We start from the raw sequence: 18636 nt of genomic DNA on the forward strand, positions 1-18636 counted from the left end.
ACAAAACCAGTACGTTGAATTTATTAGTATTTTGAGTAAAAAAATAAATGTGCTTTTAAAATGTTAAAATGTTTCAATATCATGAAATAGTATTTCCAACTCTTGTTAACATGCTAGTAGGAAAATATGAAAATGAAATTTAGTACTATTAGTGTGTCTTATCCCGCCCCCCCCACTCTCTGATTTTTTTTTTTGTAAACGTGAATTCTGTTTCCTTGCTTGCCCACAGTGCTGAGACAAGGATTGGCGTTCAGTCAAATCTACCGTTTTTCCTTGTCCGATGGCACTCTTGTTGCTGCACAAACGAAGAGCAAACTCATCCGTTCTCAGACTACTAATGAACCTCAGCTTGTAATATCATTACATATGCTTCACAGGTAATCCTCGTTCTAAGAAATCACTCTTTCCCTTCCCCAAATCAAGAGGAAATGGTTCCAAAGCAACAGATCCCCCTAGAGCTTTTCAGCCGTGTTAGATATGTCTGTTCATCGGCCGTACGCAGGTACAATATAAAATTAAGTTGCTATTAACTTGTGGCTAAGAGACAACTTAGGATACCGGCAAAGGAGGGCTATCCCTTGGATTTGTGCCTTAATACTAGTGAATTTTTAAAACCTGCTGGAAGAACACAGGCTTCCGCTCATGGGGCTCTGACAGGAAGGCCTGTCCCAATAGGGAAGGGAAGTTGGGCCGTCCCCTCGGTGGGGACACGTGCGGTGAAGTAGGAAAGCCACTAGGAGGACTTCTGCTCCTGTGTGTGGAAATCTGAAACTTCCAAGTATATCTACTTAGAGGACTTGTTTTAGGACTTTTTCCCCCTCAGGTTTAAGTTAACTTCTTGACATTAGCCTTTCAATTGAAAGGTAATAAACATTTCCATTAAAAAATGACAATACAGAAAATTGAATATTGATTTTAAAATAAATGTCATAAACTATATTGTTTTAGAGCACGAATTTAGGGAAATGATTACATTTTGCCTTACATAAATATTTATGTATGTGCTGTATAAAATTTTACGAGGTACTATCAGAAGATACATAAAGTTGCTCTGGTGAAAGAGTCCCCTTTTATTATACTTCTTGATTGTATCCTTTCTTATTTGGGAATTAAAAAAATCAGGCAGCCCTGTTTGCCAACTGTTAATAAATCTGACCTCAAACTGAAACAATTTGAAAGTGATTACAGATGTGCCAGATTTCACCCCCCTAAGTGAAAGCTGATGTTTGATGATTTGTGAAACCTGTTTTGTTTGGATTTGTGAACACATGTGGTAACTCACAAGTGACTGCCAAGGCTGTAAATTAAAGCTCATAGGGCTTGGAAAATCATCTAGCCCACAAAGGTTGCCTTGAGTCACCAGTAAGGGAGTGGATTGGAGTTGTCTGGACGTTGGGGGGTAAGATCACAGAGCACAGTCACTCTAAAGTTCAGCCGCACATTGTCTGTGCTAGAGTCTCTTGCTTTGACCGGCAAGGGGCTCTGTTGGACAAGGTGATCTAATTCACAATACTTTCAATAACTTCACTGGCTCTAGTACTTGCGGAGTTCCTACTGGTTGAGGCGGGCTCCCCCAACCCCACCCTCCAGTTTTGAAGTTTGCTGTCCATCTGGAGCCAAGTAGTACACCTCAGAGCTCTCTGGGCTTACTAATGTGTCTACAGTTAGGAATTGTGATTTGGCAGATAATAGAAGACAGCTCTGCTTGTTAGGGTCCTTCCTTGAAGCTGGGACAAGTTCTCAGTTATCCACGATAATATACCATGTAATGAGAAAGATAATATTATGTAAATGGAACCCCTCTCGTGTCTTGTCTGGTAACTACGGTTTCAATCCAGTAGTAGTCACATTTAAAGACACCTCCTCTGTAAAACCGCAGACATCTTAATGAGTTGACTGCAAAACATCCCTCTTGGTCCAGAATTATGCGTGCTCGGTCTTGTCCATAATTGCAGATTGTTTCATCCAAGTATTATCTGTCCTGTAAATGTAGGCTGTTCTTTTAAAGAAAAGAGGCCATCTCATTTTTTAAAAAATTAATAGCAACTTGCTAAATGCGTTTCCTTTTATATTTCTCTCCTCATCGTACAGAGAGCAGAATGTGTGTGTAATGAATCCGGATCTGACTGGACAAGCGATGGGGAAGCCATTGAATCCACTTAGCTCTAGCAGCCCTGCCCATCAGGCCATGTGCAGTGGGAACCCAGGTCAGGACATGACCCTCGGTAGCAATATAAATTTTCCCATCAATGGCCCAAAGGAACAAATGGGCATGCCCATGGGCAGGTTTGGCGGTTCCGGGGGAATGAACCATGTGTCAAGCATGCAAGCAACCACTCCTCAGGGTAGTAACTATGCACTCAAAATGAACAGTCCCTCACAGAGCAGCCCTGGCATGAATCCAGGACAGCCCAACTCCATGCTTTCGCCACGGCATCGCATGAGCCCCGGAGTGGCTGGCAGCCCTCGAATCCCACCCAGTCAGTTTTCCCCTGCAGGAAGCTTGCATTCCCCTGTGGGAGTTTGCAGCAGCACAGGAAATAGCCATAGCTACACCAACAGCTCCCTCAACGCACTTCAGGCCCTCAGCGAGGGGCACGGGGTCTCACTGGGGTCGTCGCTGGCTTCACCAGACCTAAAAATGGGCAATTTGCAAAACTCCCCCGTTAATATGAATCCTCCCCCACTCAGCAAGATGGGAAGCTTAGACTCCAAAGACTGTTTTGGACTTTATGGGGAGCCCTCTGAAGGTACACCTGGTCAAGCAGAGAGCAGCTGCCATCCCGGAGAGCAGAAGGAGACCAGCGATTCCAGCATGCCCCAGGTCGTGAGCGGTGAGAGAGCCGATGCACAGAATCGGCTGCATGACAGCAAGGGACAGACCAAACTCCTCCAGCTGCTGACCACCAAATCTGACCAGATGGAGCCTTCGCCCTTATCCAGCTCCCTGTCGGACACAAACAAGGACTCCACGGCGAGCCTGCCTGGCTCTGGCTCGACACACGGAACCTCGCTCAAGGAGAAGCATAAGATTTTGCACAGACTCTTGCAGGACAGCAGCTCCCCCGTGGACTTGGCCAAGCTAACAGCGGAAGCCACGGGCAAAGAGCTGAGCCAGGAGGCCAACAGCACAGCTCCCAGCTCAGAAGTGACTGTTAAACAAGAGCCCGTGAGCCCCAAGAAGAAAGAGAATGCACTACTTCGCTACCTGCTAGACAAAGATGATACTAAAGATATTGGTTTACCAGAAATAACCCCCAAACTTGAGCGACTGGACAGTAAGACGGACCCTGCCAGCAACACAAAATTAATAGCTATGAAAACTGAGAAGGAGGAGATGAGCTTTGAGCCTAGTGAGCAGGTAAGTTGGGTCCTGTGTTCTCTCAGGTGTGCCAATCCATACCCAGCAAGGATTTTCACGGGGAGGCTGCAGGTGATGGGACAGAAATAAGCCTCCTCCTTTGCTGTTCCTACGTGGAGACAGAGTTCAGAGTTCAGCTTCTCACTGAAGTTCCCTGTCCGAGATACTCCTGTCTACCAACGAGAGACATCACCATCAACCAGCGGTAGGCTGACTGACCTTTTTTCTCTTGTGAAGGGCCAGTGGTAAGTATTTTAGGCTCTGTGGACCATCCAGTCTCTGCCACTGTGGTACGAAAAACAGCCATAGATACTATGCGAACAAATGAGAGCTAATAAAACTTTACTGACGGACACTGATCTTTGGATTTGATACAGTTTTCATGGGTCACAAAATGCTCTTCTTTTGATTTTTTTTTTTCAATTATTAAAAAAATGTAAATCCCTTCTTAGCTCAGGGCGTAGGAAAACAGGTGGTGGGCAGGATTTAGCCCACAGGCCAGCTGTAGTTTGCTGCCCCTGTTAATAGAAGATGCCTGAATCTGAGATAATCGCGTCCTTGAAATTGGCTCTGTCAGGACAGACTTCGTTGAATTATTTCCCATTTACCTTTCTCTCTCTTTAAGATCAGAGTTTGGTTTTCAAACCTAATGAATATCATCGCACCCTTCTTTATCGTCAGCTGAACCTTCTGGTTAATGTTAAAGAATTATTTGCTTTTTTTTTTTTTTTTAAAGAGTTCTTTCTGACGTAGTGGTTTGGCATAAGATGTTTCCTGGGGACTCAGTGACGGGCTGAGTTAATGATCCAAGACTTCACCCTGCATCATCAGCTCGCTTTCTAATCCCTGGGAATAGCCTTGGACTTCAAATCTTTTAAGTCCTGATTGGTTAACAAGTGAAGAAGCCACATCGGCCTTTCTACTTGAAAGGGTTCGCTAATTTGTCTGGAAATTCGTTTTGCAAGTGGAGAGTTTATGTGTCACTGTCTTGGGGGACTAGGTGTGGATGGGGAGAGAAGAGGGCAGCACTCCCTTGCTACAAGTCTTGAACTCTGCTGAGTCAGCGGAGGCTGGCCCAGGGGCAGGGCTAGGATTGAAAGCAGGAATCAGGAAGGCTGAGGCCAAACACCCCCGCCCCTAGAGCTGGGCTCCATCCACCGCTGTTCTAAGTACTTAGCTTCCTTCATTTCTTTCACTTTGATGTCTTGGCAGCTGCTACATTCCTGTAAGACAGACATGATTTTTTAAACCTACGTGCCCTTCAACAGAGAAACATCCTAATTCTATAATCATCTTTGATAATTAACCCTGGAACATAGACGTTAGTGGAGGGTTTGACAATACAGCTATTCTGTAATGCCGTGAAATTGGTTAAGTGGGGGAAACTCAAGAGTTTCTTTCAGCAGAAAGTTAATAGCAACACCTTGAATTAAGTGTAGGGGGAAGCTGTATTGATGACTGTCAGTGTTGAGGTTTACTAATTAGAATATACAGAGCGGGTGGCAGGCACAGATACTGTCCCCCAAATCTCCCTAACACATGCTAGAGGGAAAGAGGGTGACTCAAGAGGGCCACATTAGCTCACTGGCTAAGTGGCCGGCCCCTCCCTATTCCATACACAGAATTTATTTCATTCCCAGGCCTGAGGCCCGAGGGACTTAGAGGGTCAGGGAAGGGGGACACTGTTTGGCATGTCTATATTTAGTGTGTGACGACGCTGACTTCAGACAAGAAACTGACACACTCAAGGAATTTTTTTTAAGACTTTGAGTCACTTGCCGTTTCTAATTGTTATTTAGGAGAAACATTATTCTAATCAAAATCATCTTACCTAGGGAACATGAGCACAAATCTGTTATTTTGGATGGACCGAAAAGCAGTGTACAGACACATACACACACACTTTTTTTTTCTTAATGAAACCCAGTCCCTGGTCTCACCTTCCATTCACTCCCATTTAAAAATAAAACTCCACCAAAAAAATACTGCTTCAGAGCAAATTTAACATTGAAAACATTGCAACTTGAAAAGAAAAGTTACCACAGGAAGTATGCATTACCTAAATTTAGATCAAAGTCAGAATGACTTACTTTAAGGAAAAAACAGTGATTCTTTCGTCTCCTGCTCTCCTTCTCTATTCCTAAAACAGATTAATTGTATCTCCTTTTAACTGCTGTACCGGTTTGTTAGTTTTTCTTTCATTTCAGGGGAATGCGAGTTTTTATTTAATGAGATAAACTGTTAGGGAGCCTGAATTATACACTCAACTGTCGTGTTATTTTGACTCAGAAAAGAGCCATTAACCGAGTGTGTGTTTAAGCTACCTATAACTTATTAAGGACAGGAAGTACTTCGATGGGGCTGTTATACCTAAAATAGTGTTCCTTACTGAGTAGAGTATTTAAACAACATTTGTTTCTACGGCGTTTTGTCACCAACAGGAAGCAGTAACTGAAAAATTTCCAATATGTTTACCGACTTTCAAGTTACATACTTACTTACCCAGTGGGGCATGTTGATGGTCTTAGGTTCTTTCTAATGCTACTGGGCCAGTTATAATGAGGGCCTAGAACTCATCTAAAAGGAACATGTTGTTATTTCGCTCCACTAGAAAGGCAAACCATATTTTAAATGGGCAGTGTCCTGAAAATTTCCCTCCAAATGGGGTATATTTATATTACCATCTTTTAAAAATTTCACCATTTTTTAAAACAATTTTATGTTAGGCCAGTGTGGTAAAATTACACTTTTTATTTAAATTTTTGAAACGATGTTTTGTAACTTATTAAAATACTTATGTTATTAAAATGCATGTGCTCTTTATATTTGCTTCAGAGAACAAGTTGATTTGACACATGAAAAATTCATAAAACCAGAAAAATGAAAAATTAAAGAAATCAAGTCCAATTTTCATTTTGTAGAACTTTTATAAAAATCTTTCTGACTCATTTTCTGCCTGAAATAGTTTAAACTAACTATTCAAATTGATGTGGCTAATTTGAGCATTCGAATAGATGCCTAAGCAAAACTTTGAAGAATCTTGGCAAAGCATTTTAAAGGAAGGCATTAATCTTTTTGTCTTGTGAAGAAAATGCCTAACAAAGTAGACATGGACTAGGGGAACTTTTGGTGAGAATTAAAGCTTAAAAGAATTGGGGGGGGGGGGGGCTGGAATATTAGATCAGAAACTTAATGTGATCAAATCTATCCCTTCTAAAACTTACATGACTACGGAAGAAAATTCCCATAATTGTCAGATTTTATTGCCAAACAGGCGAAGGGGTTATAATAGACATTCTGAATTTTATGTCCTTGATGAACATTTAAAGTATACTTAAGACAATCTGATGAATGTTAAATGTGTACTCCAGAAATTAACAAGAAATAAACACAAGCAAAACAGTATTATCTCTGGTGGGGAAAATTACATAATGTATTCTTCTGATGGCGAGCTGAGTGAATTCAAATAATGCCCATAGTTATGGGGATCCAAAGAACCAATTTCTTTGGAATATGAAAACAAGAAGTGCCCACATGGCTTTCTTAAGACAAAAAAAGTGTTCAGTTACTTGTCAGAACTAGACTGATCCCCCAGTTGAATCTGGTCAGCAATTAAAATGGCAGAGATTAAAATTTGGAAATCAGTTTTTAATACATGCTTTTTTTATAATAAATGCTTTTTAAAAATAAAAATCAACCAAGGAAAATACTGGATTTTAAATTTTCTAATTATTTGAAGTTGAAAAACCAAAAAATTGATTTAAACCATTCAAATAATTATTAAGATTTTGTTTTTTGAGAGAGGGAGAGAGCACAAGCTGGGGGGTGGGCAGAAGAAGAGGGGGACAGACTCCCCACTGAGCAGGGAGACAGACGTGGGACTTGATCCCAGGACCCCAAGATCATGGCCTGAGCCGAAGGCAGAGGCTTAAGCAACTGAGCCACCCAGGCACCCAAGCCATCCAAATATATTTTAACATTTTATATGTATAACGTCTAGACTTATTTTCAGTTCATTATATTAGACACAAGAGTAGATTACAAAGGACGAATCATGAATCTTGTTGATAGAACTCTTTGAAACTATGATGATAGTTATCTTTCTGTTTGAGGAACGTGGTTTACAGTTTAATTTTTATTTGCGTGATAAGAGTCAAGGTAAAAAGGAAAGATAGGAGTCTAGACACAGGCTGTTGTTAATCTACATTATAAAAACTTTCTTCTACACATAAATGGGATTGGGGGCAAGTATAAGAGCGTCTATTGAGGATAATAATATACTTTATATTTATTATTGTTTATATGAACCTTTTTATTTTGACTGTTTCTCATCCAAGGCAATCTGCAAAGCTTTCTCGAGAAGCAGCTTATTATTTACTCACCCCCTCCTTCCTCCTCCTTCACCCCCAACTCCCCCCACCCCTCTGCCACACACACAGTGAGCTTCCTCAAGGGCCACTTTTAAAAAATGCTCTAGAGAAGGCAGCAGCATATTAGGGAACTCGGTTTCATAGGACAGCAATAAATTTCAGTTTATTAGAACTTCTTTCTTATGTCTATAGTTATTTTAATGACACAATTACAAGGGTATTTATTATACATTCTTATGAAATATTTTTCTAAGAAAATAATGTCAATTATAGGAATTTCTATGAGAAATTTAGTTGATCCTGGAAAATTTTCTTAAATCACAGGATAATATGGTTAAAGGAATTCATTCAGTTGACTGAGTGTCCATGACTATGTTCCAGGAACTGTCCTTGGAGGACAATAAATGTTCATGCTGATGTTTATACCTTTTGTATTCAGTAAAACATGATAAAGATAGATTTGCAGTGGAGTCACTTTATTTGTACATTTAACTTGCACAAAATCCTGTATACACATTCAGAAGAAAGGAAGGGGGCAGCAACGAAGTGGTTTAAGTAGTGTGAGCAGTTCTGCCCACCATTATACCCCATAAGTACGTACCCTAGCAGAGTGATCATGAGGTGGGTGACAAGAGTTTACTGGGTGTGGGTTCTCCTGTGGCTCTTACAGCATGAACATTAGCTGCATGTTTTTAAAAGTAGCACAGCCTCTACACGCGACACTACACTGTTTAGTACTCCGCTGAAAAAAACAGCTTTGTGCTTCCACTCCAGAGGAGAAACTGACTATGTTGTCCTCGGAGGGGGCACAGGTGTACAGCGAGGTGTCTCCCCAAGGATCATTTTATCTCTGTCTGTCTATACTTTAGGATGCTGACTTCAGAGCCCAGCCCTTACCTAAGAGGTATCTTTCCCGTTTTTGATGCCTCCATCTTTTGTCGGAAATGGGTCACTAAACTAAACTAGAAAATGGTTTTGCGATTGCCCCAGCAACACACTGGGAATTTCCTCCAAAAGTGGATCTTTAGGTTATTACTAAGCTAATTGACTCTGAAGAAGGAATCAAATAAAATGTCACTTCAATTTCTCTTTCTTAACTTGAGAAACATGGCCAGTAAGACTTCTCATACAGGTATTACATTTGCCATAAATTACAGAAAACCTTAGTAAATTCAACCTTTGTATGGGGAATAGGAATTATATATAGAACAAAACTGTGAGGCATTTTGCTTCAAGTAGTCCTCCTATCAGGTGTAAACAATTCTATCTGAATGCCCTGGGTGGACAAAATAGTCATGGTCAAGGATTCAGAGTCCATCCAGTGACTTTGGGGGAATTACCTAACTTCTGTGTTTCCACCTACACATCCAAGAGATCAGCACTTTCTTCATTAGAAACGACTTCTAACATTTAATGTCTTCCTTTTCTTGTGCGGTTGGCACTGCCTGCCTTCGGCTCGGGTCATGATCTCAGGGTCCTGGGATCGAGCCCCGCATCGGGTTCTCTGCTCCGCAGGGAGCCTGCTTCCTCCTCTCTCTTTCTGCCTACTTGTGATCTCTCTCTGTCAAATGAATAAATAAAATCCTTAAAAAAATTTTGAAAAAAAAAAAGAATATAAAATAAGTTGAGCCTTCTGGAGGAAAAGTAGTAGGTGTGAGATAGTGGTAATATGTACCTTATTATTTTGATGTTGGTCATTGAAATGAAATGACTTCTGTAGAAGGAAAAGCCCTAGGAAACCCTGTTCTGCCTTCTGTGAAGTCAGGTTAATAGATGCCATGTACGGGGACACCATGTTTGTATCCTGCTTCCCTACATTTTGTCGCCTAAGCTGGTGACTGACTGAGAGAGCTAGTGGCGTTTGAAACTGAAAGTGCGAGCTGGAAAAAAAACACCAGTCAAATTGAAAAGGCAGCGTGTAACTATTCATGGTGACTTTGAGCTGATTTTTCACTTATTTTGCATTTTACCACCCCCCTCCTTAAAAAAAAAAAGAAATCCTAGAAGGGAATGACCACCTACAAAATACTGATGTAGTGTACATTAGATCATTTTTTTTAACGAGTTTTTCATTGTTGTTATTTCTTAGTGTTAACCATAAAACCTAGACCTGGACTCTTAAGTCTAGTATACTCAGAGTTAATCAGAAATATATATATACTCATGACTGATTATTATAATCATTTGTTATTATAACTAGTAAATTATTAAATATTTATTAGCATATAATATTATTATTATTAGCATACAGTAAAGGGGAATTTATACATTGCCCATGAAGCACAGCACTGGAAGGGAGCTTTCTAATTCAGTCACGACTCTTCTAGATGAGGAAATAGAGGACTAAGAGATTAAGTTATTTGGCCTTTGTCAGTTATTTTTTAAAAGATGATCAAGCCCCTCATTAGGCCAGAGGTCCGCACATGTGTCCACATCCTTTGCGTGGCCGTGGTGGTGCCTCGGGCCAGCTGGGTCTGTAATTGCAGTTGGGGCTGGGGTGCCCACTCTCAGGGTGGGACGGGATAAACTCTTCTGTTTGTTAACTGCAGCCTGGCAGTGAGCTGGACAACTTGGAGGAGATTTTGGATGATTTGCAGAATAGTCAATTACCACAGCTTTTCCCAGACACGAGGCCAGGCGCCCCTGCTGGATCAGTTGACAAGCAAGCCATCATCAATGACCTCATGCAACTCACAGCCGAAAACAGTCCTGTCGCACCTGTTGGAGCCCAGAAAACAGCATTGCGAATTTCACAGAGCAGTGAGTATGCGATATTGGTGGTTATGCCAAGAAATTCCCATAGAATCACCATTAGAAACAGTGATTATTAAAATCTGATACAAACAGCTTAGTCACTTCAAGGTTTCTGTGATCCAATAGCACCATCTACTGTCCACGTTGTTCAAAACGCCTTTCAAAATGGTCTCCAGTGAACAGGGCTTTCCAGCATTCTCGTGCAGTTAATTTCATCAGCGCCCGAGTGAGACTGACCTACATAGATAAAGTTCTTTGGATGGTTGTCGTGTTTCCCTTTATTTTTGCTACTGCCTTCAGAAATGGAGTTTAAAATAGACTTTATGTGTTTTAGTATATAACTGGATACTTTAAATACAGAAAATAAGAAAGGCTGATTTTTTAGGAATAAAATGCTATTAAAAATTCTTAATATTTAATCTTAATAAATGGGCTACACACATTAAAAATACCTTATCCCGTCTCTTAGAAATAATCTTAGAAATGTCAGTTTGAATGGAACTTTATCATACATGTTTTCTAAGTGCACATTAACGAATTTGATATAAAGCTTGAAGACCTGAGGCTATTTAGAAAATACATTTTTCTTCATTTATTCTTTTTATTTTAGATTTTTGTAAGTTTAAGATGAATTCTTTTTTCACCAGGATCACTTAGTTTACAAGCTCCATAATTACCTGAAGTTGTCCAACAGTTGTGAATGGAAGAAAATATCTTTCCTGTGCAAAGAGACATAACTTATACAAACATAAATGACATCCTTAGTGTGAACTTGGTAGACAGAATGATTTTTCCCTTATTGAGTACAGCCCGATTGAGTGCTCAGCCTTTGTTCTCAAACCAGAATTGGCAACCATCAACCAATTCACAAAACATCTTTAGTCACTAGGTCTTTTTTCAAGTAATTCTTAATGATTCTGAAATGGGTAAAACAAAATAGTTGGTGTTTGTTATCATTTCTCAAACCTTTGTATTTCTTGAGGAATGGAAGGTACTTCTGGACCATAGACGCTCACAGTCAAAGAGCTGGGGAGTGAGTAAGAGGCACACTAGAGAGCTTATGCTCATTAATCAGAGGCATTAATGAAGGGCGGCGTGGGAACTCACGCTTTCTCCTCTGTTTGTACCTCCTGATGGTAATCAGATTATTGAGTGCTAACCAGAGAGCTAAACCTGAGGGAGTCGTGATTAAGCGTAGACTATTTCCATTCCGGGCCCTAATTCTTCTAAATATTTTATTTCTGTTACTAATTGTTAAGAACTTATTTATTCTGAATGTTCTGTTTCATACTATGTTTATATAAGTCAGTAAAAATAAAATACTTGATAGTATTTAACAAAGTAGCTCTATAAACTTTTATAGTGTCTGTATACTTTTGAAATTTAATCATGTTCTTATCAAATTATGGGTTGTCTCTGTGACAGTACAATGCAGTGACACCTCACAGTGGATTCTTGTCAGCCACCCATAGGAGTCCTTTCAAATCTAAATGTGTCCGGAATTTAAAGAAGCTGTATTTAGAAGATTAAACAGAGCCCTAAAGCTTTAATACTGACTTCAGGGGGCAGAGTTCACACTTAAAAGATTTTAACTTCCAAGGCAAATAGATGCTTTTAACCTAATTCTACTCCTAGGAAAGTCCAGTTAAGAAATGATACATCGAAACCCCAGGTGTCTGGGTTTGGCGCTCTCGACAGGAGCGGTTCCTTCCTCGCTGTGACAAAGCGCTGCGCCTACATTCGGGTGGATAGTGGCACAAATGGACAGGGCCATCCGAGCGTTTTACCCAGCAAATATGACTGCATGTTAAAGATTAGTGTTGGGGAGGAAAACACATGGTAAAAGACATGCAGGTTTTTTCCTCTCTTTCTGCAAGACTGTTAAGAGTCAAATAAGAGAATTGTTGATTCGATTACGAGTCCACATTTTGGTGTTGTATATGGTTTTGGTGTCTGTGAGTTCTTCCCTGTAATAGGCAGTTGGTCCCTGATGGGCATATCTTTGATACGTTACAGACAGCATTTTCCCTGAAGACTGCTTCTGTTGCTGTTCTTTCCCATTATCCTAAATTAACCTTCAATTTTCATTTGTTTTCTCCTTAGCTTTTAATAACCCACGACCAGGGCAACTGGGCAGGTTATTGCCAAACCAGAATTTACCACTTGACATCACATTGCAAAGCCCAACTGGTGCTGGACCTTTCCCACCAATCAGAAACAGTAGTCCCTACTCAGTGATACCTCAGCCAGGAATGATGGGTAATCAAGGGATGATAGGAAACCAAGGAAATTTAGGGAACAGTAGCACAGGTAAGGGCTCAAATGCACTGTTGCTTTCTTGGTGGGTTATTTCACTTAATGATGCATTCATCCACATCAAACTCGTAGGATTTTTCAAATGAATTTTTTTATGTTAGAAACGAATACTGGAAGGTAAGAAAGTTCTACAGAGTTTCCCTGGGAGAGTGGCATGCGATGCGAAGCATTGGGAAGCATTCCAGTAAGCTGACCATTTTATACTGTGATCATTACTTTGACAAGGTTTCTAAGCATTAATCCTATAGCCTAGGCTGTCTTCTATTCCAGTTTACTGTACTAGACATTATAGTGTTCTGTGTAAAATAATTTGGTGGTTGCTGGCATCTCATGTAATCTGCTGATAATCTTTAAAACTTCCTATCAATTGATGATTTGTTTTTGGAGAATTTCAGAATCAAAGTTTAAAATGCAGCCAACTTTTCATACTTATAAATGACACATTTCTTCAGAAAAATAGTAATTAAAAATAAAGAACTTTACATGGTAATATGCTCGGTCTATGAGTACCAGGTCCAGGGCTCCCCTTTTGAAGATGGTTAACTTTGCCTGTGATCTGGTTTGGACCTTGACTTGCTATAACTTCACGTGTCTGCCGTGTTGCCCCTGCACAGTTGCTAAGTGGTAGTCAGTATCCTCACAGCTACCACGTTCCCAACTTCCATCTAATGAAGGCTAGAAATCATCTCAGCAGCAATGATTACTATTCCCACCATGTCCCGTCCCCCCATTTGTTTATCACAGACCTAGTAGCAGAGCTTCCTAATGAAGAACTCACAGTTCATAGCCTTCTTCCTTTGTCAGAATGAAGTACTCAGGAAAAAGGCATTGAAGGAAATATATACTATGAAAAGAATTTGTATTCTTTTTTTTTTCTTTTAGCTTAGTTATTTAATCTCTATATACACATTGCCATTTTAGACAGCTCACTGAAAATGAGTGTTCAGTTTAAGGGGAAAACTTGGATTTATTCACGTTCAGGTATTGATGCAATTCATGGGGAAATGTGTACTGTGCTATATTAAAATCGTTGATTCCTTCAACAAATATTTATTGGGCGCCTATCATATGTGCAAGGCACTGACTTCTCCGCTACTTTATATATCCACAGAAATAAGGGCTGTATTAATTTTATAATTGACGATAAAGTGTTGATTTATATAAACAAAATACTGCTTGGGACTCCTGGGTGGCTCAGTCGGTTAAGCGGCTGCCTTTGGCTCAGGTCATTATTCTAGGGTCCTGGGGTTGAGCCCCACATCGGGCTCCTTGCTCAGTGGGGAGCCTGCTTCTCCCTCTCCCTCTTTTTGCTGTTCCTCCTGTTTGTGCTCTCTCTCTCTCTCTCTCTCTTTCTCTCTTTCTCTTTCTCAGATAAATAGAAATGAAATGAAAAAAAAAAAATTTTTAATCCTTAAAAAAATACTGCTCTCTGCAACAGTCTTTAACACCAGAGGAGCCAGTGACTTATTAAAAGCACTTCCTTAGGGGTGCCTGGGTGGCTCAGTGGGTTAAAGCCTCTGCCTTTGGCTCAGGTCATGATCTCAGGGTCCTGGGATCGAGCCCTGCATCAGGCTCTCTGCTCGGCAGGGAGCCTGCTTCCTCCTTTCTCTCTGCCTGCCTCTCTGCCTACTTGTGATCTCTGTTAAATACATTTTTTAAAAAAATTTAATTTAAAAAAATGCTTCCTTATTAGAACACAAGAAGCTCTGAGTTCTTGGAGGGAGGAATTCAGGGGTACACCTGTTTTGAAATTTGGGCTGCCTGGAAATCACTGATGTCTAGACTCTGAAGATCATATAATGCCTGTGATTTGTTTCAGAAAAGAAAGCCTGAAAGAGACTGAGTCCCCAGTTTTTATAATTGCAGGAATATTGTTGAATTGCAGGTCATTTTTCCTTCTGCTTTCTGGACTTGCTATAATCTTGTTACATTATTTAGAGACCGATTTTCTGAAAAATACAATACCTGTTCTCCCATAATATACTGTGTGGTTCAAATTTAATCTTCAAATGGTTTTTAAAATATATAGTACTATAATATTGTTCTAACTTTTTCAGTCAGATTAATTACCCTTTATTCCTAATCATCCTAACGTAGCACATTCTCATTTCACCAGTGAAAAGCAACCCATAATACATGTTCTCTCCGTTTCTTAAATATACCCCATTTTTAGTTATCGTAATTCAAGTAAATGAAAGCAAGCCATCTATTTGAAAGCAGAATTTTTTTGTTTTTTAAGATTTTATTTACTTATTAGAGCATGAGCGGTGGTAGGGAGAGGCAGAGGGAGAACGGACTCCAGGCTCAGCAGTGAGCCCAACACAGGGCTTAATCCCAGGACCCCAAGATCATGACCTGAGCCAAAGGGAGATGTTCAACCGACTGAGCCACCCAGGTGCCCCATCATGAAAGCAAGACTTTTATAGATCCATCATTCAACATTTCGAAATGCTGGGTTTTCACTTGGAGTTTTTTCCCTTTAGCCAATATTTGGCCGCTGTCAGCATCCCCAGAGGCCAGGCCTGAGAGAGCGAACATTCGCTCCTGTCTGGAGTATTGTGCTCTCACTGTTAGGTGTGGCCCAATAACTGATAATATCTCAAGTATAAGAAGGTTTTTACCAGTCTGCCTTAAGCCATTCTAGATCTATGTGATCAGGAATGTGGTGGTCCAGGTATGCTAAAGTTCCCTAGAAGTGGGAGTTCCCTTCTTGCGTTGGATATAAAAAACTGTGGTAGAAAGGTCCTGTAATTTCTTCGTGTTTTAGAGTCTACCGTGGTCCGTTTCGAAGCTTAACAGATTATAGTACTCCGAAAAGGATCTGAGGATTTAAAGATGTGACAGCAGCTTCCTGGGCCGTTCTGGGATATGGATTTATAACCAGAGTATTGATGACCAGCTTAAACCTTGTTTCTCTTCGCCCTCACCTCCCTTTTGGAAAGTAAAGCACTGACGTGTAGATCAGCTAATGTGATTCACTTCCTGAGGAAGGAAGTTGGGGTTATCCACACACCACAGCACCTGTTTCTAAGTACATATGGGAACAATTTTAACAGCTTTTCCGAACCATGAAGAGTGGCAAGTCTGTGCTTTGAAAACTGTAGAAATTGCCAACTCTTGTTTCTTCGCCAAGGGTCTGCGTCTGTCCCAACGAGGGCGTTACCTGTTGGGCTAACTGTGTATTACAGAATGACTGTCTTACACAGAGTAAGAGCATCTGGTGTTCCTCCGTGCTGCCTCTGCTTTCAGTTACTCCATGTCTGTTCCCTTTGGCTTGCCTGCAGGAATGGTGGGTAGCAATCCTCCCCGGCCCGCGATGCCGTCTGGGGAATGGGCGCCACAGAGTTCTGCTGTGAGAGTCACCTGTGCTGCTACCACCAGTGCCATGAACCGGCCAATCCAAGGAGGGATGATTCGGAACCCAACAGCCAGCCTCCCCATGAGACCCAACAGCCAGCCTGGCCCAAGACAGATGCTTCAGTCTCAGGTCATGAATATAGGTAAGGTAGTTCTAGTGCTCTTTTTTTTTTTTTTTAAGATTTTATTTATTTATCAGAGAGGGCACACACAAGCTGGAGGCGGCGGGGGTGCGGGGGACAGAGGGAGAGGGAGAAGCAGGCGCCCCCTGTAAGCAGAGAGCCTGCCATGGGGCTCAATCCCAGGACCCAAGATTATGACCTGAGCCGAAGGCAGACGCTGAACCGACTGAGCCACCCAGGCGCTCCTCTAGTACTCTTTACTTTTTTTTTTTTTTTAAAGATTCTATTTATTTATTTGACAGAGAGAGATCACAAGAGAGGCAGGCAGAGAGAGAGGAAGGGAAGCAGGCTCTCCACTGAGCAGAGAGCCCGATGTGGGACTCGCTCCCAGGACCCCGAGATCATGACCTGAGCTGAAGGCAGCGGCTTAACCCGCTGAGCCACCCAGGCGTCCCAGTGCTCTTTACTTTTAATCACCATGCTTTCTGAGAAGAGAGTGACAGCTCCAAAAGTTTTTTCAAGATATGCTCTTCATTTGCAGTTTAGATGATTCCCCTCATGGCACACTGTCAGAGGGAGATTTTGCTAGAACTCTGTATAGAATCATAGAATCTGAAAAGCTTTCTAGTTACATTAGAGAACCAACTATATTTGTGGTGTTTTATTTTTATTAAGTTATCTCATTTCAACCTTGGGGGGAAGTGAATTGGAGTGTCACACTGTGAATGTTATACATATGCGATGTTTAAGAAGTATTTTAATGTTACAGCAGTGGTTCCTAACTCTGGGTGATCATCAGAATCATCTCAGGACATTAAGATGCAGATTCTTGGGGCCACCATCCTAGACTATTAAACCAGACTTTCCAGTGTCTTCTAGACAAGGTTTTCTAGAACATCTACAGGGTCTTCTAGAACATCTCATAAAGTGTGAGGATAGCTAAAATTCTATTTGGATACAGTTCACATGTTATTAAAATTAATGGTTTGATACATTATATGGCACCATTTTGTATGAAGTGCCTAGAATAGACAAATCTCTAGAGAGAGAAAGTAGTAGGGAAGTGGTTGCCTAGGGTTTGGAGTATTGGGGACATGGGAAGTGACTCCTAATGGTCATGGGATTTCTTTTGGGGGGAATAAAAATGTTTTAAGCCCCATTGTCGTAATGGTTGTACAACTCTGCAAATACACCGAAACCCACTGAGTCATATACTTTAAATGGGTGAATTATGTGGCACGTCCCTTATACCTCAGTAAAACTGTTATCTTAAAAAGTTAATGGTCTGTACAACTCATACTTGGGATTGTTTTCTTAATCATTGACATAATAACCTTCTTCTAAATCTTGCACATTAGCATAATTCAGATAAGTTAATGTTTATGTCCTTTGTCATATACTTAGGTATGGTACAATGAGTAAGAGCTAAATCATTAACGGAAAGCTACCAGGATTGTTTTGACAAGACAATGCAGAATTCTCATCCTACCTCTGGTCTGCGCTTTCCTACTTAGTTGTGTAATTGCTCAGCACATTTTGGCATGTTTCTGAGAGGTGACATTCAGATAGCCTTTCTGCAGAGAATGTACTTCGAATTAATGAGTGGTTTCCAAACATAAATTCATATAATTTGAGGCTTCTATGGAACAGTGCTAAAAATGACCAGATTTTCATCCAGAATTAAGCTGGGAAATCTTTTAATATATTGATTTATTTATTTAAATGTCATAATTAAGGGCACTTAGCTGGCTCATTCAGTAGAGCGTATGACTCGTGAGCTCAGGATCATGGGTCTGAGCCCCATGTTGGGTATGGAGCTTGCTTGAAATACAAAAGAAAAGAATAAATAAATATCAATAAATCCATTATATCCAGAAATTTAATTTATTCTCTGTGTTTCTTTACTGGAGGGCACCTCACCTGGCCTTTGAGCTGTGTATTATGTTGCTGAATTTCTCTGATTTTTAACAAATTCAAAAAAGCCCTAAACAGAAAATTATCTATTATAATGAAAGACAGGTCTGCAGATGGTGATAACAATAAAATCACCGAAAAGCTCGTGTCACCCATTAGCTTTAAACCTCTAAAAAGAATTTCTAAGAGAGCACGTCTGAGTTGTCTGGGCTTGCTTTCTGTTCCACCCTCTCTCTCAGGAAGAGCTAAGTGAATGACAGTTAATATAAAAGCTCAGTTCCGTAATAATCCCAAAACCCTCCTGGCCATCTTCACTCTCACCTCTCACAAGCGTACAGTCGAGTTCTGGAATTTACGTGCTGTGCGCTACCACTGTAGGGGGAATGTGGGAGCATGTAGCAGTCTCTGTCTGGCTCTCCTCTATCAATCCAGACATTAAAGT

The 18636-nt window shown here is 40.7% G+C and overlaps 1 protein-coding gene across 10 annotated transcripts in view; it reads left to right on the forward strand.

Moving 5' to 3' along the window:
* The window catches only part of NCOA2 (nuclear receptor coactivator 2), a 294611-nt gene that overhangs the window by 249789 nt on the left and 26186 nt on the right, over window positions 1-18636 (forward strand). For 9 of the 10 annotated variants that reach the window (XM_045998826.1, XM_045998843.1, XM_045998790.1 and 6 more), the window contains 5 exons: window positions 230-377; window positions 2092-3361; window positions 10281-10491; window positions 12589-12795; window positions 16086-16301. In XM_045998826.1, the coding sequence (XP_045854782.1) occupies window positions 230-377; window positions 2092-3361; window positions 10281-10491; window positions 12589-12795; window positions 16086-16301 (2052 nt within the window). The remainder of the gene's footprint in view (window positions 1-229; window positions 378-2091; window positions 3362-10280; window positions 10492-12588; window positions 12796-16085; window positions 16302-18636) is intronic. The other variant, XM_045998863.1, reaches the window with a different exon arrangement.

The sequence above is a fragment of the Meles meles genome, chromosome 1, assembly GCF_922984935.1.
Source record: "Meles meles chromosome 1, mMelMel3.1 paternal haplotype, whole genome shotgun sequence".
NCBI lineage: Eukaryota > Metazoa > Chordata > Mammalia > Carnivora > Mustelidae > Meles > Meles meles.